The following is a 22,711-nucleotide window of genomic DNA, read 5'->3' as shown; positions in this document are numbered from 1 at the left end:
ATTAAAAAAAAACAACATAACTCATGAAGAAGCTGCATTTACATATATTAACAGTTAAAATTAAATTTATACATGTTTCCCTAGAAGAAAAATATAAGTAAGATCTCACAAAGACTTTGTGGTTATTTTTAGCTGCCATAATAGGTTGTTAATTCAGTGCAATAAAACCAAATATCAACAACTAAATGACTACAAAACCACTTGCTTAGTGAAGATGAAAGATCTGTACTGACTGCATTCCAGTAATTGTTTTCTATGCAGAAATGACTGCTGCCATGATTTTTTTTTACCTTGAAGATGAATGTCATTAGATTTATTAGATTTACCTAAAAGAGCATAAGAAAAAGAAATTTGAAAACATGCAAACCCACAGCTTTTTAATGTATTTTACATACAAGTGGTGCCTACACAATTAGGCAGAGCAGTTAGATATAGGATAAACTGAAAGTTTATCTGCCCTCTTTAGCAGAAACCCTAACACTATAAATCAGTCCAAGGTGCAGGCCCATTCTCTCTCCAGCTTCCTTGTTGTGAGCTCAAGTTAGGGCTCAGAGCAGAGACAGGTCAGACATCACAGCTCACACAAGGGACCAACCACATAAAGGTGCTGCTTTGCTTTCTCCCTGATACATAGGGGAGAGAGAGAGAAAAGGCTCTTCCTACAGCTTTTTTTTCCCTCTCATTGCTACAGGTTAAAATGGCCAAAACTGAGCTACGCTGGTTTCCCCTCATGGAGAAGCAATACAGCATGTCAAGTCAAATTCTCAATTTCTCAAACTCAAATTCTCAAATTCAAGATTCTACCTCAAAACTGAGCAACTCACCTCATTTCCTACTGACAATGTCTGATTCTCATCAAGTCACTTCTCAGCCCAGCATCAGTGGTGCATCTGTGATAAATAGCATGCATTTTTCCACAGGGTCAGAAGAAATAGTTAAATCAAATAAAACTTTTATATTTATGAGCTTGCTTTGGCACCTGGTTTTCATATTAATAGGGATGCAAAAGTATGACAGAATCATCCAGGTAACTGTATGTGTAACAGCATCCATGTACATCAATCTGATCATGTACCAGTTTTGAGAAGAAAGCTTCCTTACTGACAACAAGTCACTCATGCTAATTGAAGTCCTACACTAGGGTACAGTAAATAACAAATATCTCAGGATCTTACATGAGAAAGGTTTTCTTTGATACATCTGCAGGCTTGTCATGCTTTTTTTGACTTAGTGTAAAATAAAGACACGGGACAGGAGGCTTTTGAGACTCCAAAAACATGAAGAAAAATAATGGAACTCATTACTGAGTACAGTTTTGACTTGTTTAAGGTCTGTGTTTGCTAGTGAATGGAACAAATGATGTTACAGGGTGAAAGCTGCCAAGTTTCATTAGAGTACTTCTGTGAAAGTGTATGATCTCAGAGGCTATATATGTTAATTTACAGTAGAGTTTAGATTAAAGTGATGAATGTGCATCTAGTATACATTTAAGCAAAATTTTAAAAGAAAACCAAGCTGGGGCCTTCCTGTTCAACATGCCACTGCAGACTCTCCTGCATAACAGTAGAGCACCTCAAGCAATTGTTAAGTCTCTATTGGCAGAACGACACTGTATTTAATTAAATGTCCACTAGAACTGTAAAGTTCATTTCCTAACCCTGAGTTCAGCTATCAGAATACATGTAGTTTGAACAGTGTTTCATATCTGCTTGATGGGTAAAAGCGTCAGAAGGTCCTGTCAAACATGAAACAGAGCAGAAGATTAATTTCCTGGTAAATTTAGTTGTGTCTTATTTCTCTTTAGCTCAAGATGCTGGTTAGCATTTAGCTGTTTTGTTGTACAGTGAGTAGACCGAATAGAGTACAGCTTCTATTCCTGTGTATTTTTTCTCACTTATCTCTCCTAAAACCATTTTAGTTTTGAGGTTTTTCTGGTTTTATACATAAACAAGACAAACATGGGTGCTATGTATTTATGTAGAAATGTGGCAAGTCCATTCTTCCAAGTGAGTATGCATTTAGATGGTTTTGTTTGTCTCCCCATAAACACATGCCCAAACCACACCTGAACTTACACAACTCTAGAACTCCAATTCTGTCATTGATGTAATAAAGCACACAAGCAGGCTTCCTGCTTGTGTCTCACACACTTTTTTTGAAAGCAATAGGTGATGTCAGGCCAGCTGGGCCTGCATGAGAAATTGCACATTAGCTACAAAAAGTAAAACATTTCAGAGAACCTCCAAGTCAAAACCTCCCCAGCTGGTAACTTAACATCAGAGCAGAGCAATGGACAGATGATGTTCTGGGGCAGGACACTCAGCTCACCCCCAAACTGGCAGGAGCACCTTTGGTGTCCCAGGACTGCTACAGGCAGCAGCTGGATGTGCACTCCTGCAGCTGAGCAGCACAATTTCATGCCAGGTAGCTGCATGCATTTTGATCAAAGTTCACTTTTTTTTTCTTTTCTTTTTTTTTTTTTTTAATCAGGTCTGTTTAAACTGAAATTGAACATTGTGCTTGTAGAAACAGGACCTAACAGCATCTGCTGACAGCTGTGCTGATACAAGCACAGCTCCTCTTCAGCATGACATAGGAAACTGGGGAATGGATTCTGCTCTCTGTTCTGTGACTGCAGGACTATCGACTTCAGCCAGAGATGCAGACAGACACCAGCATAAGGATCAGGAACACTGCTTCACAGAAAAGACTGCCTAAAAATCTCTACCATTCTCCATGAACTGGAGTAATATCCTTGCACATTTGAGTGAGAGCAAGACTTCAAACAATCTAACTAGCTGAAGAATGAGGTAATCAGTGGCAAGCTAATGTACAGAAAATAAGTACGTATTTTCGAATGTATGGGGATGTTTCAGATGATAAGACGATGGGTTGTACATAAACAGTAAGGAATCTGAATGATACTCAAGTGGCATTTTCTTTTACACTGAAGTCTTCAAGCTAAAAACAAAGGCTAGTAAAATAAGAAGTTGTGTTTACTGGGTCCCTCGACTTGCCATCTAATACAGCTATTCATCAAAATACTGCATGCTTTTTGCATGACACATGAGTCTTGTTCAATCAGTGCAAAGCTGCAAAAAATCTCCTAAATATTCTATTCTAAACAACACTTTGCAGCTACAACCACAGCCTGATTTTGATTTATTGAATAATTTGACTGGAGAACACCTTAAGTCACAACAACATTAAATGCAATAACTTTTCATTCCTTTGGTGAACACAATATGAAATTAAACAAAATAACAACTGACAGCACAAGTTATCCTGAATCTATTCCAGATGGATTAAGTTCACTGTATGTATTAAGTGGAGGTTTTAGCTTAAGTTTGACATTGCATTTCACCGACTTCCCAAAACAAATCAAAAATAACCTAGGATGTGTTACCGATTCCATTTTAAATCTAAATATTTCTGATACTAATTATAGAGCAAAAGGAGAACGTTGAAGACATTTCAACTTTAACATCCCTGCCATTCTGATTAAAAATATCAGCTTTACATCTGCAAGAGATTTATAAAGTGGATTCTTTACAAATTGTTAGGGAGCAATTTGTGCACAGTTAGTTCTTTGTTTAATCGAGAAATCTGCCCAAACCCTGATTGTGTGCTTATTTCCCTAAGGCTGGGAGTGAAGGTTATTTCATTATGCCTTTTGGGAGCAGCAATCTATCTAATACGTTTCTGAATTATTCCAGACTGAGCCGAAGCTGAACATGAGAACAAAGCCTTGCTTCCACAGCCGAAAGACCAGACCAACTCCCAGCTGGGAAGATTTAGGCAGAGATTTATAAGTACAAACACTGAAGAAATTTGCAAGTAATTGCATGTATTTACTCTCTGTTGTGGTATGCAGTAAACTAATATTTATTAATATATATCAGCATAGTACTGCTCATGGCACCCTTCCTAGTCTATTATTGCAAGGTTGTCATGAAGGTTTGTTTTGCTTTTCTTTCCTTTATTCTTTCAGGGCAAGAGGACTAGGGGAAGAGAGCAAGAAAATCAGGATTACTGAAGGATGCCTGCTATTTATGTATACACAAATCCTATCTCTGTAATTAAATAAATACTGTAATTTCTGCCAAAGAACAGTACTCCCATCTATTCTATTATAAAAACAAAAAAATCTGGACACTCAAACTAACTATGAGCTATCTCTGGTGGTTTTTGCTACATATAGAAAATACTCATTTCTTTTATTAGGACCTATACACTCTGCAGGTTCATGCCTTGAAAGAATTTAATTTTTGCTGAGGTGTTGGCTCAGCAAGCACTGGTTAAGTCTTACTGGGCTGGAGCATCAATTGCTTTGGAGATCACTCAGTGCACAGGAATATGACACTAAATACCAACACATTTACCTGTCCCTGTGGTACCCTTATTCAACTCCAACACAGGTGGGGTTTTTGGAAGATCAGGATCTTACTTCGTGATGTCTTCCTCTCTAAAGATCTTGTTAAAAGTTCAACGCAATTTGAAAGCCATTTGCTTTCCACAGGTTTCCCAACAAAAGGAACATCTGGAGAAGCTGTAGCAGTATCTGCTTTTGGAGAGCGCCAGGGATACCCAGGTTTGTTCCATTCAATGACAGTTCAAAACTGCCTATTCCAAATACAGCATTTCAAATGTCTGTTTAATATTGCTGGGTGACAGAAGCCCACCTTGCTCACACATTACTTTAAAACCCTACCAATTTAAAAGTCACGAAAGAAGTAGCTGCGGACAAAATTTTGACTCTGTCCATGTATCCTCATCAGATAAGGGGGCCCTGGGATTAGCCCAGCTGGTTGGAGTCGTGCCAGAACACCAAGGCTGTAGATTCAATCCCTGTCTGGGCCATTCACGTAAGGGTTGGAGTTGATGATCCTTGTGAGTAACTCATCCACCTACCTGAACTTACAATGTCATGGCCTAAACTGATGGGATCTTACAATTGTATTATCTCATCAAACTGTTTTGTTTTAAGAGAGAAAATTCTCTGTTTTGTTAATTTTATTTGAAAGCAAACATTTCTGTTTAGCACTTCAAAATGTAAAAAAAAAAAAAATCCCTGTAAAATTCTGTACAAAGTTCACAAGGATATGTTTATAACAGACTTTGGTAAAAATTTAACAGCTAGTGACTAGTATTTGGGGGTCTTAAGTAACAGATCATTAATAACTACTTAGTAAAATATATCAGTTTTAGTAATCCTTCATACAAGATTTCTGTGTAGTTCTTAGTATTGGACACTACAGCTACATGAGCAGCACTTGGGGTTATCCAGCCAAGAGTCCAAATTTAGTCTGTCTCCTTCTAATACAAAATGAAAATTTCAACTAGTAATTACTTGGGGTTGAGTTAATGTCGTTTAAAGTTGATAAGAATAATGTGCTTATTTACTATGAGGGTTGTGTAAGATTTATGACAGCCTTAACTATTAATTTTCACATTTATAAGTGCATGGATTGTACAAACTATGAGACAGGTTAATTCCACTGTTGTAATTTAGTAACTGTAACTGGCTATTACAAAGTGTTTTCTTTAGGAAGTTTCCCCATGAGGTCCCTACACTACCTTCTGTGTCCAAGTTCCTTTGTGTTTTTTTTAATTCTGTTGGGATATGCAGAGTTTCAGCCTTATTGAATCAAAATCCTATCTCAGGGACAATTAGGCCAATACTCAACTATAAGAGACTTTTTGAAACAATCTGCAGTTTGTGGGTTACAAGGACAAGAGTACACTGCAATATGACAATAAGCTTAAGAGTATTTGATTTGTTTTAATTAAAAAAAAAAAACAACAACCAAAGAAACAAAAAATAACCAACAAGAAAACCCCACAGAAACTTCTTTCACTAAGTGAGGAAAAAAAGGAGCCCATCATGTAAAAATGTAGGTGTGAGTAGAGCTGGCCAAGCTGATAATTGTTCCTCTGAGACCTGATGCACTCACTGCACACTTGGTATCACCTGCACTTTCACTGTGAAGCAAAATTAACCACATACATTACAGCACAGTCCATACTCACCTTGGTTACTGGCAAAATACACACAAAAATATCCAACTGCATGACTAGAAACTGGGACCAAGATTTTTAGAAATCAGAACTCTACGTTAGACTTTAAGAGTGAATTAGAGAAAACACTCTTCATTTTCAAATTACCAAGCCCTAAAGAGCTTCCAGAAAAACTTCTTGATGCTCAGCACTTCTGAAAATTCAGCCATTTACTTACATTGCTGCATCAAGCTGTAGCTTGACTCCAGTTCTTGAAGAAATGTTTACAGCCTAAACAATAATCAATGCTCAAATTACTCCACTTTTAAGCTTCAGGTGAAAAAATTGTGACAAATAACACTTTGAAAGGGCTTCAAAAAACAAAGGTCAAAAAAAGTTACCCAACTTGAAACCCAGGCCAGGAAGAGAGACTTGAATCCACTTTGAAAGTTTTTCTAGTTAATTAGTAAGGCATAATCATACCACATTAGACAAAGATTTTTATTTGTGTCTTTGCCACAAACTTACTTGGGAGATCTCCAACAAATCTCAAACTGTCTGCCTATCAGCTGCTACAAATGGAAAATGGATCTCTGCATGCCTGCTTTGAGAGGAAAATAGCACTTCATACAGAACACGACATGGGGCCTTTCTCAATCAATCCTGGAATTTTGTTCATTTTTTTTGAAAAAGAAATGTGGGTCAGTGGTGAAAAAACATTCTCAATTAATCACTGTTCTATACTGACTTTATGAAAAATCATGTTTTACAACTCCTTTACTATCCTAGAAAACTGCTTGCATGAGCAGATGGAAAAAATTACTTTCTTTTTCCCCTAGCAAAGTTACACCTTGAAAATATATGTAGCACAAACCAGCAAAATAGACAGTAGATCAAAATTCCAAAAAGGAATCACTGCTTTTAGAAGTACTTCATCTGTGTTCTAGTTTTAAGATTATAAAACCTATTCCTGAACATACAGCCTTCAGCTGTTTTGGGTGTGGTGGGATTTCATCCCTAATGAGTCCAAAATGAATTTGTTTGCTCTACAGAACAACCACAGCTTTACTGAATGAGCTTTGCCCACCTGCAGAGTCAAGGCCAGTGTTTCACACTGCAGCACCCACCACAGAAAACCCCTGCTGGCCACCTGATATCCAAGACTTGTATGTTCCTCTAAAGCTGCAGGGTGTTTAGACAAGAGTGAAACGACCTACGGAATGTCAAAGCCCTGTCAGAGCTGCTTGAGTAACATTTTGATTCTGATCTGACACCCAGTATTCAGGTCCTTGCTAGACCTTATAGGCCACAGTTATGCTGCCATTTCCACGATGAAAAGCTCTGCAGCACATGCAAGCTCAGGGCAGGATCTAACAGTGCAGAGTCCACAGAAATAACCTAAGTTTTGAGGATTTTTCTCTTAGCATGAACGGAAGACAGATCAATAAATCCAAAGCAGCTCTAGCTCTGGGAGATGGGCCAGGAAAAAAGTATACAGAGCAGTTAGGAAAATTAATGATCCTGTGCATATTTAAGCATGATGAGGAGACTTACATCGGAAGATAAGGGAAAGTGCACAAGACTTCACAGAAAACAAGGAGAACACTTTGGATTACCTTGACAGAAAGACCAAAGAAAGAATCATGCACAAGGAGATTCTAAAAGACTCTGAAAGAAGACAATTTGAAAATCCAACCAGTTATTTTTTCCTAATCAAACTCTCCATTAATATGATTTGAATCTTAGGGTTTAACACAACACTTGGCAGCTACAATCCACTGAAGCAACTTAACTGAGGTGAATTCCCACAGTTCCCAGATCACATTGCTTATAACAGATTTTTTGAGTTTATGTTTCTTCTTACAGGGCTAGCAACAACAATTGCTACAGCCACTTCTGAAAGTACTTTGTACGTGTAAACAGCAGCATTCAGCAGCTTATGGCTTCTGTGTATGTAAATAAATAAATATAATACTTGATACACACACTTCTGCTGTATTGCTTTTCTGAATTTTCAGGTTGTTAAGTATTTTCTGAATACAAATAAAGGCACTGTGGTATAACCACTGGATTTTGAACAACTCCTAGTCCACTCTACATTTGTTAGTATTAAATCAGTTTTGACTACAATTTTGTTATTTTGTAGGAAAAAAATAAATGTAAGATTCCACTGCTAATAATATAGAATGCAGAATTTACTACTATTGAAATATTTCGGACTCATGAGAGGCATAAAGCCCCAAAGCTGCAATGGAATTTTTAACACATGTAATACAAACATATATACATATATGTATGTGTATTTTTATACATATATAGGGAGAGGTTTGGGTAGAATCTACGGCAGTGTATTTACATAACGTCTTACAAAACCCTATTTTTAGCCCATTATAGCTTTCTGAAGACTTATTTTTCAGGAGTTTTCCATGATTGTTTGAATGAGCAGAATCAAATTTTGGCTTTATATCACAACAGGAAAAAAACGTGAAAACAAACATCCAGGTTTTCATTTCATAGACTGATTTACTCTCACAATGAAAAAATGGCTGAACATTACACTTTGAACTCCCAGAATGGCTAATTCCCACTGATTTCTAGTTAAATTTGTTATTTGGAAAACACTAATACTACAATTAGTAAATGTTCCCAGGGTGTCTGTACTAACAGTGCAACAGCCAGCCATTTCACTTCCTTGTCTCCAATAAACATTATTTCTTACAAAATAAAGTCAAGCCCAGGAGTCAGCCCAGGGGCCAGAAGGAAGCTCTATCCATTGCTTGCCTCACTGTAGACTGTGCAATTGATCACAGCATCACATTCCCAACTAGCAGTCTGAAATCAGTCCTCCCCTTTTTCCTATCCAGCCCACGTGTGTTTGGGTGAAAAAGGAGCCAGGGCCCTTCAAAGCAGAGGTCACAACTTCTGTTGGTGTTGTCAAGCACTTTTTTTTACCTGGAAAACACTTAACTATATGATGAAAGGTTGTTAAACTCCACTGCAGTTGATTTTCAAACTTTTCAGTTTGAAAAGATGCTTCATAATGACATCTTTACACTGAAATTACATAAATAGCCATTAAATTCAGTTAAACCTAGCAGTGCTAGTTTTCATGCATTTATCATCAGGTGGAATAAAAAAACCCCTCACATTCCCTGTGTTTTATGAACTAAACAATGCAACAGCAACCTCCCAATTAGTTCCATAGAAGTCCAAACTGCTGACAAGTAGCTCTGACATGAAATTAAAGAAGGTGAATAGAAATTTAACATCATGTTATTCAAAGTATTTGTAGCTTAGAAACAGTAAGTATAGAATATTTAATTTATAAACATATTCAATATGTCCATCAAGACTATAGCTACAGCACTTGATTGGATGTGCATAAAATGGCACACCTATCTGATTTATATAAAATTAGGCTGCCAAGAATATGTCTGTACTTCTTCAGACAACAGGTCCTCTTGAAGGGATCTATAGCACCTCACATCATGACTTTTCATTACCTTTGAGTTAGTATTTTTTTCCTTAGTTTCTGCTTCTCTCATTCTTCCACCCTCTCAGAGCTCACAGGGAAAATAATTGTATGGGCAGAATTTAACAATCTTCACAAACACAGTAAAAATTAAACATGTGCACTAACTTTAAATTATGTGCAGTATATGAAGGTAACAGGCATATTTATGGTTATAATGGCACCATACAGTTTTATATAGCCAGCGCTAGCTATAGAGTTCCCTATAATATTTTACATATAAAGAAAACTAAACTGCTATACATACATTAAAAGCACTATTTAATATACCAGATAACTTCCAAACAGAATGCTCAAAACAAAACCCAGAAGGTTTATGAAGGTGCTGTTTCCCTTGCCTTTTATTCATAAAGTTGAACCACTACGTAAGCCATGACACATTATTCTGTAGGCAATGATGTACAACTCATGTTAAACTGAAAGGATTCAACTTTTAGCCATTGCTGAGTTTTCTAGGTAGAAATTGTTTGCTTCCTTTTTTTTTTTTTTAACTGAAATACACTATCACTTGTCATAATAAATTGAATTAGAACCATCAAGATGTTCGATATGGGTTCAGAAGTGCTAAACTTAAGGACTTCCACTGCAACATAGACAAGAGTCCTGTAAACTGTTTACTACCCTCAGAACAGTAACTTTACTTTCACCTGTCACGATCATGGATACTGTTTTCAGCAGAAACTTTGTCAGTCTTTTACTTCAGTCACCATCTTGAAGTTACAGTATCAAAATTACTTCATAACACTTCATTCAATTAGGGAAATAGCGAATGACACTAGGAAAAGAGACTCCAGGTCTGAGTAACATTCCTTTCTTTGGCATCAAGGATGTATACCTTTTTTCCATCTACAAGAGGCAGATCTGTAACAGAGTTACACAGAAACAATACCAAGAACAGAATGTACTGGGGAACTGGAAGGCACTTGCCTGCTACTGCGTCTCCAAAACCAGGTGTGATTCCCACATGAATGGAAATTTCAGCAAAAGCAAGCTTTGCATGAAGTGGCAAATGTACTTTCATAAACAAACCTTTATAAAGTGCCAATGTGTTCTCTTAATAAATTAATGCTGATAATTGACAACATTCCCATATTTTGAACACTGAGCAGAATAGCATACATGCAATATCCACCAGTTGCAAAAGGGTGATTTCTGATTCTGAAGCCAAACATCTTGATTCCCTTCCTTTTAGAAACAGAAAGGGGACCGAGAGAAAAGGGAAAAGGGGAGAAGAGAAGAGAAGAGAAGAGAAGAGAAGAGAAGAGAAGAGAAGAGAAGAGAAGAGAAGAGAAGAGAAGAGAAGAGAAGAGAAGAGAAGAGAAGAGAAGAGAAGAGAAGAGAAGAGAAGAGAAGAGAAGAGAAAAGAAAAAAGAAAAGAAAAGAAAAGAAAAGAAAAGAAAAGAAAAGAAAAGAAAAGAAAAGAAAAGAAAAGAAAAGAGAAGAAAAGAAAAGAAAAAGACAGCCAAAACCAGCAGGCTAAGTAGAGTAACCAGAAGCGTACAATTTACTGCTAATGGTTCAGTGTCTGCAAGGACTGCTCAAGCTGTGTTCAACAAAAACTCAGTAATAGCCAAAGAGGGAAGTAAAAAAAAAGGCAAGATGTTTGGCTTTACTTTCTGTCAAATACTGTTAAATATGAGCCACTTAAAAAAACAGAATGAAAGAATCCAACAATGCTTTGTACAGGTGGTAGTGAGGTTCCTGGCTGGGCCTTCAGACAAAACCATTGCCACGTAAACCTTAAAGAGGATTAATCCTCAAGGACCACTGTAATGAGACCTTAAAAGGCTGAACAACAGCAGCCTATCACGGAGGGAAGCAGTAGCCTGCTCCCAGAAGTCTTCTCTAGCAGAGTTACATCAAAGCAAACTGGGACCAGATAGCAGGATTCTGCAAGAATCCCTTATCTCAGCGCTAGCGGATGCTTCTCCTCTGATTGTCTTGAACTGCCACCTGTCCCAGACATCTTTGAAGGCAATGCTAAGCCTGTGATGGATCTGACCTCCTTGAGCTGAGATTCTTTTATGTCTTTCTTCATTTTCTGCTCGGTTACATTCTTTCCCTGTAACACACACTACATGAAACAAAGGGAGTTCTCACTCCTTGACTTACTGTCCCCAGCTATTTGAAAGCAAAAAAACAATGTTAAGGATTATACTTCACCCGCAATATGGAGCTGTCCTCAGGAGACAAGCCTCTTATTTTTGAGAGTTATAACTAGATGGCTTTTACACGAAGGGACTTTAAAATGAGGTTCAACATTGCTGGGAGCCAAGATATGAAAGCTGCATATCAGAGATAGCTTAAAAAAAACAAAAAGGTTCATAATACAGAAGTATACGAAAAATCACATTACAAAAATGAGCAGGAAAATAACCAGGAAGCACCAAGCCTTAGAGAAAACACCAAATTATTGTAGTATATATATGCATCCCACGTTGTGCATCAATAGCCTTTAATACCAGTGTCAACCATACAATGCCAAAATCATCTTAGATTAAAATAAAAATAACCGGTCACTACAAATAAAAACAGCAGGTCTTTTACTTGAGACACATGCCTACACTGACATAAATTATTGCACCTGGCTCCCCAAAGGTATGTGGCTTCACCATGAATGCTATGTTTGTAACCAGTGATGCACTGGCAACCACACTGACGCTGACTTGGTGACATATACTTGCAGCAGAATCAGCCAGAGTTACAGAGCTGAAGATAAATTCAGGGGAATATCATCAGATTTTTATCTCATAGCTACAAGCCATAATATACAAGTCACCACAGTTCTAAAAGGGCTAGGCTGAGAAGGAGTACTGCTACAACACCCACCCCTGGTTTCCCACTTTTGCACTCATTTAATTCTGGACTATTTTATAAGTCCTTTTCTTCTAAGTACATGGCACTGTCAGAAGAACAAGAAGCAAAATATAGCTATGCAGAAGAGGATTGCTGCCTGCCAGCAGCATCTCTCAGTTCCCCAAGCTGACAAAATAAAATGGTGTCATTAGCTGCAGTTAGGTGGGACTCATGGAAGCACTATGCAGGATGGAAGCAGGAAGAGAAAGCACCCTTCTTGAGTGCTTTTGAAGCTCCCTAGGAAATCACAGCTGGAAAAATAAGATTCTGAATCAAACAGCTGAGCTAGAGTCTGTGAAAGACTGCAGCAAACAGTGAGCAGATACAAAGCCTGAATAATAAGTAAAAAAAAGGCATCACATGGAAAACACCAAGGAGACCCTGGCATTTTCTGGAGCCAAGACCTACTGGCACATGTTGACAAATAAATGTAGCCTAGGGGCAAGCCCAGAAGGAATTTGAAGATGGCTTCTTCCCATCTATGAAGCAATTCCCACAACAGGGTATTGTGCTTAAAGACCACAGAGCAATGCCAGGCTAAGCACCACGCTCCCATAGGGAAAATACAAAAATCATTTCTCACCAGACAGCAGAATTTCAGATGAGTGTCCTCCTCAGAGAGCTGTGCCAATACCTTGTGTAACCTTAACAAACAGTATCCATGCCTACATCACTTCTGAAAGCCAGCCTAGAGGGCACCCCCTCACAGTAAGGCACGACAACCTTGCGTTTTGCCAGCCTCCAGGCACAGCCCCAGCAGCAACTGGCCCAACCCACCTCTGGTCCAGCAGGACCTGCATGCCCAGGCAACCCCCATGTGTAAAAGCAACACAGACAACACTCCCACAGGCTATTTACCAAAAAATTCCAGACAGGGAGGCTGGCCACAATACAGAGACACAGCATGCTTTAACCCACCTTTTCAGAGCAGAATACACAAGAAACTCACATCTATGGGAAGGAACACTACAGCAGCCCTTGTCCTCCCGGATCCTTATTTTTAATGCACAAAAGATGAATGGCACTACTAAATGTTGATGTAACATTGTAATGTAATCTGATATAATCTGATAAGTAACTACTGACTTTGAAGAAACATGCTATTTCCCCAAAAGAAGCGGAAACATTTTCACAGGTCAGCACTCAGGTTTCTAATTCGTTCTGTGGGATCAGATGAAGCCAAATCAGGCCTTTAGTCTTTATTTAAAGGGGTTTCTTCCAATTTGCTTTATGTGTTTAAGTTCAAAACAAAAAAATTAACCAAAAACTTTTAAGAGTGAAAAAAAGCACAGACCATAGCCATTGCCAGTCTCATGCAATGTAAGGACTTAGATGAACAGAACATTCATCAGGCTTTCCAAATCAAACATCCCAAATGCAGCTCAATGATTAGCTAGAAATGTATGATTAGTGCTCCTCTTTTCCCTCCTATTTAAAAGCAAAAAAAAAAAATTCCGCTCGTATCACAGCAATAATTAATGTTTTTTATGTCTGGCACTAATTTTATTGTTAACAGCACTGTTACATCAGTGGTGTTAATGCCAATTCAAATATTGTCCAGCATGAAGAACAGCTTTGGTGCCAACAGTTTCCTATCACAGTACCACGCTGGTCCATCCCCGTAAAGTGAGCAACCAATGTTTATACATAATATAGGCCTTGATCCAAATTTCATTCATCCAAGTAACCCAATTCCATTTCAACAACAATGTCTAACATAACTCAAGGCCAAAGCTTGAAGCTTTCGTAAGTCGTATCTGTATATAGGCTGGTGGGAAAAAAAAAAGCAAATCAAATTCAGTACCTTTTCACGGGGAGTCTGACATGCTGGAATGAAATTCAATTCAACACATTCTAACTCATTAGTTATTTGCTTCAACACCTGGTATGGTGTTACACTCAGCCATTACCATAATCAGCCATTTATTTTGAAGTATTTCGTATGCCATAACTTTTAGCTTGTTATCACTAGCTATTTCAATGGGGACTGTAAATGAAGGAATGACAATGTTCAGCTCTTCATCTGAAAAATGTTAACACGGATTCTTGGGAATTACGGTTTTACATTGCAGCTAGCATGGAGAACAGGTAAGATAAAAGGGTAGAATCTAAGGCAACTGGGGATTATTTCAAAGTTTATTGAAGCCAGCAGCTGTTGATTCATTGAATTCACTGGGTTCTGGATCAGCATCATTCAACTGTTTTGGAAAAATGATGGCTTGGGGCAGCACTGAAATGTGAAAGGGAAACTAGAATAAACAATGGGGGACCCTCTACACTACCTTATTCGGTGTGAAACATGAAAGCATAACTGAGATTAAAAAGCAATTCTGTTATCTGGGGAGCTATCTGTTTTGAACTCCAAAAAACTGCAAGACAATAAAAAAAAATTAAAGAAAGCAATATTGAAAGACCGTCTGGTAAGTGGTAACTCTTTTAAAAGGAAGTATGAACATGTACAAACTTGTATATACATACATTCCCACGCACATATTGCCTTTCCTGCTGCTGTGTACCCACCACCACTAATGCCAGTGACCACATGGCAACACAGCAGCTGTACTCTGTTTAAAACACAGTTATGAATACTCAGTATATTGAGGATAATACTGCTTCTCTGCACTGGTGGTTGTTGCCTTGGCTGTAACCTATATTATCAGAAATCAATAAAGGTAGCCAGTATAAGTCAGACTGAAGGGGTAAGCATTCCTGACATGATCTCCAGACTCAGATGTGACCCACTCAGCAAGCTCAAGAGCCCCAGTTGTAAGTAATTTGAGCAGTGTTTAGTAAGAGTTTAGAGAGCACTGTGTAAACTACCAAGACTAAGAGGTAAAGAGCCAGGCTAAGAGGAAGCTAATTGTGCTGGTAGGTGTGAATAAAAGGAAATAGAGGCTGTGGCTAAGTGGCTCTCCTCCTAAGTACTGAGGTCAATCAACAGGAATAAAGCTGTATCTGCCAGTGATCCTGAAAATGGTTCAGCAACCAAAGCATTTAAACTGTTCTGAAGGGCCTGTTCAACCCAAGAGTCCAATAGGAGGCTAGTACTGAGAGATTCCATGGGATAAGCTTGGAACTGTACTTTGACAAAAGGGACCCTGCTGCCGTTCAAATCCCCCCTTGACAAGCCCATGGTCAATGCCATGCAGAGAGCAGGCCTGTGGTGCCCACACGCTCCCATTACTCCACTGCCCACCTGAGGCAACCTCTGTGACACAATGCCCTCCTTCTGTGCCCACAAAGGGCCAGGAGACAAGAGCAATGAAAAATAGGGCACATCCAGATCTCAAGCAACCCAGAATGAAAATTAACACAAGAGAATCACTATATAGGAGCATCCTGTACAGATTAACTACTCTGCAACCGATTTATTGCTATGGTTTTCTTAACAAAAGCTGGACAATGACAGCAGAGATGGAGCAAAAAAGTCTGAATTTAAGCATTTGTTTTCTACATTTAGACACAACAGTTGAGGGTTCTGCTGGCTAAATACAGACAAATAGGGCCATTTTAGTTCCCTGATACATCAGGACATTCATACAGAGTTAACAGATATGACCCACGATACAAGGCTTGACCAGGCAGTCAGATCACTTAAGTATCCTCACAGTTCCAATCTCTACTTAGGCAATTAAATTCCTTCTAGTAACACTGCCCAGAGAGAATACCAATGCAAGAGAACCATCTCACATTTTCCCCCACCTTCCAGCTGATCCCACAGCAGTTACATTGTAGGCACTCAAGAGCAGCCCAAATCCACTACAGACCTTCTGTTTTAAAAGCATTGTGACAAATGTCCATGTATCAAGGGATACAGCAACTTCGAAGAAGCTTTTCACTCTCTCCTGGTTTAGGGACAGTGGATCTGCCTTGATGCTCAAGTGATGGATTATATTATTTCTTGGCTTTTTCTTCAGAGTTTTTAACCATGATTCTGTGGCTCTGAGCAATGAATTCTATCTCTTTCTATGAAGGCAATATACAACAAATGCATACTGTAAAGCAGATAAAAAAGCTTTATCTGGAAAAAAAACCAAATCAAATCCATTAGGGTTTTTTGTATTTGTCCTGTCTGCATCTTCCCTGTTCTTTAAAAAAACAAACAAACAAAACAAAACCCTCCCATATAAAACCTCATTCCACAGCTCTCTCAGATGCACTTGAACACCAAAACAAGGAGACGTTAAAATAACATTTTAAATGTGCTTCTCAAAACATTTTTAGAATTTTGAAGTCCAACAAAATTATAGAGCTACAAATAATTTCTATAATTTCTTATTTCTTATTTAGAAATAAAGAAATCTCCAACATTCTATTCTACCTAATCAAACCAAGCCAAACAAAAAAAAAAAATCAAACCAAACAGAAAAATAAAAGAAAAAAACGGAAAAAAAAAATCCAAACAAATACCAAAACCATCACCAAACTAACAAAAAAAAAAATCACCCAAACCTACAAGTTCACATTTCACATTACACTTCAAAGCTTTCCAGATACTGGCAGTTCTGGAGTCTGTGTCATACTGAGGAGAGAAAAAATGCATAAGAAGGAAGAACATATCTACATACTGAAAATCTCTAGGTGCAGTTGTTACTTCCATATGAGACCATCACACAAGAGACACTGCTGATTTCACAAGCCTCAGAAGAAACCGGCAGGAGTACTCATAATGAGCAGTTTCAAAAACAATGAGGGAGGTTTGGAAGGCATCTTGGAGCTGTTTCAACTTAGAAGCTGCTAAGCTTACAAGGTCTGCAGCACCTTCCTAAATTTCACACTGAAGCTGCCTCTGACCATAAGTTTGTATTTGAGAAAAGTAATGTTTTTTGTTGGAGGCTATTGAAAGATACTATTATGTTTTAGACTTTTAATCCCAAAAATGTTTTTGCAAACACAGTAATTTTTTTAAAGACCCACACTTCAGCTGCTCAGCTGACACGAGCAATCTGACATTCACTTTTCTAACAGAGGCTTTTTTCCTTGTGAGTTCTAGTAAAAGCTTTAGATTTTACTTTTTTCAACTACTCCTACTTGACAACATTTGGAAACCACCCTATAAATCACTGTCAGTAGAGAGTTTTGTTACTAGAGTGCTTAAGCCTCTTCCCTGCAAAATGCTGCAGAGTTGAAGTAGGACCCAGATTCTCAGAGGCCAAACTCAGTTTGAAACTGAAGAGTGCCTAAATGTATTTAAAGACTCTGGCCCTAAATCTCTACAAAGATTCTCCAGTGACATTCTCCTACCACTGTCCAACCAGGCCAGGTAGAAACTCTCAACAAAAAGTTGTCCTGGTCTCCTGTCACCAAAAGACACTGGGAAACAAGAGGTGAAATAAGAAAAGTGCCTGCTTTGGGAGTATCCAGAAATTTCTCGGTTTTCTCTCCTGAGTCCCAAATTATGCCAGGCAGATGACAAGGGAGGCCACCATCTACCCCTCTGTAGGTCCTTTCCATGAGCCCATCTCCTGGTGGTGACCAGGACTGCTCTCACTGTCAAATGCGCCACACATAGTGGGCCACTGTGGTTCAAGAGTCACTGCCACAAAAAGCCATTGCTTTCCAGTTACTCCATTTAAAACAGTGTTTCCAGTTAACAGTTTGCATTTTTTAGAAACAGAATCCAATCCCCCCCCTTTTTTTTTCCTACACTCCATTTTCCTTTCCAATGCGGATATGAAGGAAGGGGAATTCTTCTCAATGGAAATTAAAACTAGTCAATGAACAAGTGCACCTAGTGAATCAGTATTGTATTTTCCTTGCTGGGGTCTTTCGTTCATGCTGCAAATTGATTTTGAGGTGACACTAACACTGGGTAATCTAACTCGGGCAGTTATGCAAGGCCCAGTCCTTACAAAGCTAAGCCCAAGAACAGTCAGTGGGAACTGAGGGCAATCAATATCTTTGGAGGGCTAATCCTATGAAATGTGCAATAAGCAGTTCCCACTTCCCCAGACAGATACAGAAGCTTCAACACCAGAAAAATAAATCCTTGGTAAGAAGAGGTGAAAAAAAAGGAAAGGAAAAGGAAAAGAAAAAAAAGAAAAAGAAAAAAATAAAGGAGTGAGTTCCTCCATGCAGCTAGTACAAACTCTTTGAGATGAAGTGATTTACCACAAAGAGAATCCTGCAAGGGCCATACATTCCTGTATATATTAATATTTGGATCAGAGCCAAATGATCTGTCACTACTTTTTGCTTAAGATAATTCTTCAGGTTTTGCTAATTAGGTACTAACAATTCTTTCAGATGATCTGTGTAACCCATGGAAGAATATCAACAGTATGTTTTAAATCAAAGTGTTTACATCAGGAATGATTCATTTTTTCCATAAGGAATAACTTGTGAGACAGGCAGTCTTTAGCACTGCCATAAATCTACATGAAAATTAAAATTGTGGAAGAAAATAACACAGGCAAGTTTCTATCCCCATCTTCCCTGCCTCAGCCCCAACTCTAGAGATGGAATTTACATTAACAAGGGGCTCCAACTACCACTGGAATTAGTGTTTGAGAAACTCAGGATTTTAAATCCTTTTAAGAAACACTGTGATTAAGGTCAGTAACTCTGCCCTCCTCAACAAAGAAAAGGAGCTAACTCCAGCTCTTCTGTCATCTGTCCTAAAGCCTTTATTAAAGAAAAAAATAAGTTTTTTAGAAGTTAAACAAACAAAAACAGCATTTCTCTCTTCCTTTGTGAGCTGTGTTTAAACAGTGGTTAAGAAATCCTTAACAAAAAAGACAGAAAAATTTCTGGTTCAGGCCTGTGTTTTCCCTTTTATCTGTTGGAGAATAAAAGGCGCTGTGAGCTGAGCATGGGACTGCATTCACATTCTCAGTTGCTAAATGGTTGAGGGGCTCTCTGGCGGTGCAGAAGGGCTGCCAACTCCATAGCATGTTCCATCCCAGCTGTTTGAGAAGCTGGTTCACTTGAAACACAACCATTATCCCCACCCACACTCTGCAGGAGAGAAAACTCCCCCTCAATGAGGGATTTCTTCCACATTTATGGTAACTATTATTACCAACATTTACAACATCAGTCATTTTAATTAGAAAAAAAAATTAAAACAAAAAATCCTGCAATGCACAAACAGACACACACGTGTTTACATGTAAAAGTGCAAAGCACTCAAGTTGTTTCTAATAACTGCAGCTCATGAAAGGAACATACATTCTACACACAACTGACTTAAACACCCTTTTTTGTCATAAAAACATACAGATGTCTTTCTTCAAAAAAATTATTTTCCCTTTTCCTGTGTTACAGGAAGCCTGCCCACACTTTTAAATACAAAGTGGGTATAAATAGAAGCACGAATTAGGCATCTTGAGAAGTCTATATTTTCCAACCACAGGGAAATGAAGAAATTACTGTAAGTGTTTACCCATCTGACTATGCTGAATTAAAACATTTTCTATACATATGCCCAGCAAAACTGGCAAGAAATTAAGAAAGGAAAACAATAGCCTCTCTGGTTCTTTACCTGTTGCTACAGTGTACATTATTCAGTCTTCTTCATACAGACCACTAAAAGTGTCAGTCTTAATGCAGTCACTGCTCTGATGAAAGCATATCTTACATATACAAATGATACAACTACTATGAAAATTTCAATAAGATTGTCTGCTTTCCTATAAATCAAACTAGACATTTGTCTTTTTAGTTGTCTCTCTGTATCATAGCCATTAAAGGTAAATAAAAGCATGATGGCTGTTTTTATGACATTAATAGCTTGAGGGACCTTATAAATCAGTGAATACAAATGCACTACTCATTACAGAGAGGGAAGCAGGTCTGTCCGTCTGATGCTTTCTGACTTAGATTTCTGTTTTAAGATCTTGTTGCTCATTTAAAATTAACTCATCTCCTGTTTCTCTACTGTCATATGGTAGGGAACTTCTCTCAGCTTCTGACATCAGTTTTGCTAGCAGTCCACACAGCCTAACTAGCTAGCATTAATGGTCACAATGCAGACACAGTAGCTTCATTAAATCTTGACAACTCTTGTCAAAAGGTGAATTTGAAAATAAACCAAAATAAACTCATTGCAAACCACTCAGACACATCCTGACTGATCAGATCTTTTTATTCTGTCTGAACCTTCAGTAATTTCAGAACACTTTGAACAAGACTTAAGGGGTGATCTGGAAGCTGGTCAGATGGTCAAACCCCACTAAATTCCACATAAGGTTTGTTGGTTTTGAGGGTTGTTTTTGTCACACATTTCATTTCTCCCCAGCTGTACTGCCCACAAACAGAGAAGCTATTTTGCTTCCCCAATAATATTTGTTTGTTTTGTTGGATTTCTTTTAAGCTAGATTTGGGCATTTGCTAACCAGGAGATAGGAATAGTGCCTCCAGCCCCCGAGGTAAGACTTGTATGCTCTGCTGCTCACGAGCGGCTGCTCGCACTGCACATTCATGCCTCTGCGGTAAGAGTCTGCCACTGGTGTGCTGCAGCAACTGTGTGCTCCTCAACAGAGAGACAAGTAACTCCCCCAGAGGGTTTGAGCAGGTCTGTATGAGAGTAGGAGAGGAAGGTGTACAAAAACCAACTGACTACACTGAAAAAGAGCTCAAAAGCTTAACTGCAAACTTTTTTCCTAAATATTGAGCTAAACTATATAGACAACAAGTGTTCCTTTTCTCATAATACCTCCATCCTTATTAACAATCAGGATCTTTTTTTTTTTTTAAGGAGTTTGGTGAGACTTAAGGTTGTGCAAGACATACTTTGATCTGCACCCTGATGAGTGAACATTCCCCTTTACTGCTAGCCCAACTAATGAAGGGATAAAATTAGCTTTTATCCCTGGCACTTTCTTTAGCAAAAAATCATGCACTAATCAGCTGTCCTCACCAATCAGTCATCTGGCTAATGACCTTTTGCCTTAAAACACTAAAACTTCTGAATGATGTTTAAAAAAAAGGAAGACCAATGCAGACTGCTCTCTCTTTGTGGGTCTTAAGCCTATCATCTGGAATTGGAGACTGAAAGGTTAAATGGCAAATCTGTATCCTGACTGGGTGATAAATCTCTAATCAAAAGGCACAAGCCTTGACACCTCAAGATGTACTTCATTACTACACAACTAAATGATCTTTCTTCTCTTTTTTTTTGTAAACTTGAAACAGATGAAAAAAAAAATTGCTTAACTCCTCCATACTTTGCGCCTGTGGAGAAATCCACTCCACATCTGTGTTCAAGTGTCAGTTAATTTCTTACTTTTTTATTAATGCCTGAGTGAGAATTCAGAAGTTGAAACCATTTGCCTTTTTTCCTCCCCCTTACAACTTCAGGGAACTATAGCTGGGAAAGAAAATTGCAAAAACACTCCATCAAGCCTGCATTCTCAAACACACTTGTGAATGTCTAAAAAAACCCTCCAAAACAAAGAGTCCCAAAGAACAAAAATAAGTCTTCCAATTCCCCAAATTCTCAGTGTACAGAGTACAGTCCTTCTTCCTCTCAATAACATACTTTAACATTATTTTAAAAGAGGGATTTTTAAGGCCTGTTTCATTTTCCTTCTCTGCTAGCTATAATGAGGCCCGTTTTCCTTCATGTTTTAAGGAGGTGGAGCAAAACACCACCCTGGATTGCTGAGGAGGATTAGCAACAGATGAGATGTCCTGTGGAAGTCACTTTGCAGAGGCCTGCAGTAATCTCTACCTGCAGTACAACTGCACCCTGGTTTTTAACTTCAGGAAAAAGGGATTGCATTTACCACAAACACTACTCCCTCCAGATAAAGCAGTTCTCCCCAGGGACAATGCAAAGTGACAAAATCCCATAAAATTTGACAGCTCTCCAACTCTGCATCCCCAAATAAGCCAGCAATCAATACTCACGGTAATGAGGGTCCATGTAACCGTTTCGGGGGTCCATGGTAAAAAGCGTCCCGCGGTAAGGTACGGAAGGTTCGGGAAGGTGCGATATAGATCCATGGATCTCCTTCTTGATTAATGAGGCCCTTTCCTCACTCGACGTGGAAGGCTCTTCACTGATCTTGCCGAGGCCTTGCCCACCCTGCGGCTGCATTGTGATCGCGTTCCTTCTCTCTCTGTGATAGGTCTGCCCAGGACTTTCATCCTCTGCAAAAAAATGAGGGAGAAGAAAGAGAGAAGGGAAGAAAAAAGAGAGACACACACTTTTAGCCCATTTATAGCAAATACAATAAAGAAAAGTTCTCCCCCCGCTGCCCTCCTCCTCCTCCCGGTGTAAGTTTGTGACAGGAGGTGCCTGTGTGGCTGTGAGGGATGGCCTGGGGATGCTTGCCCATTCAGAGCCGGCAGCAGCCGAGCAGTAGATCACCGTCACCCATG

At 38.7% G+C, this 22,711-nt stretch overlaps 1 protein-coding gene across 9 annotated transcripts in view; it reads right to left on the bottom strand.

The window, feature by feature from the left end:
- Positions 1-22,711, bottom strand: part of GLI3 (GLI family zinc finger 3) — a 206,097-nt gene that overhangs the window by 117,074 nt on the left and 66,312 nt on the right. For all 9 annotated transcript variants that reach the window (XM_064419962.1, XM_064419954.1, XM_064419979.1 and 6 more), the window contains one exon: positions 22,238-22,480. In XM_064419962.1, coding sequence (XP_064276032.1) covers positions 22,238-22,480 — 243 coding nt within the window. The remainder of the gene's footprint in view (positions 1-22,237; positions 22,481-22,711) is intronic.

This window comes from Passer domesticus, chromosome 1 (assembly GCF_036417665.1).
Source record: "Passer domesticus isolate bPasDom1 chromosome 1, bPasDom1.hap1, whole genome shotgun sequence".
NCBI classification, from domain to species: domain Eukaryota; kingdom Metazoa; phylum Chordata; class Aves; order Passeriformes; family Passeridae; genus Passer; species Passer domesticus.
Note: the sequence above shows the minus strand (reverse complement) of the source record. Positions and strands in the feature narration are given on the sequence as shown.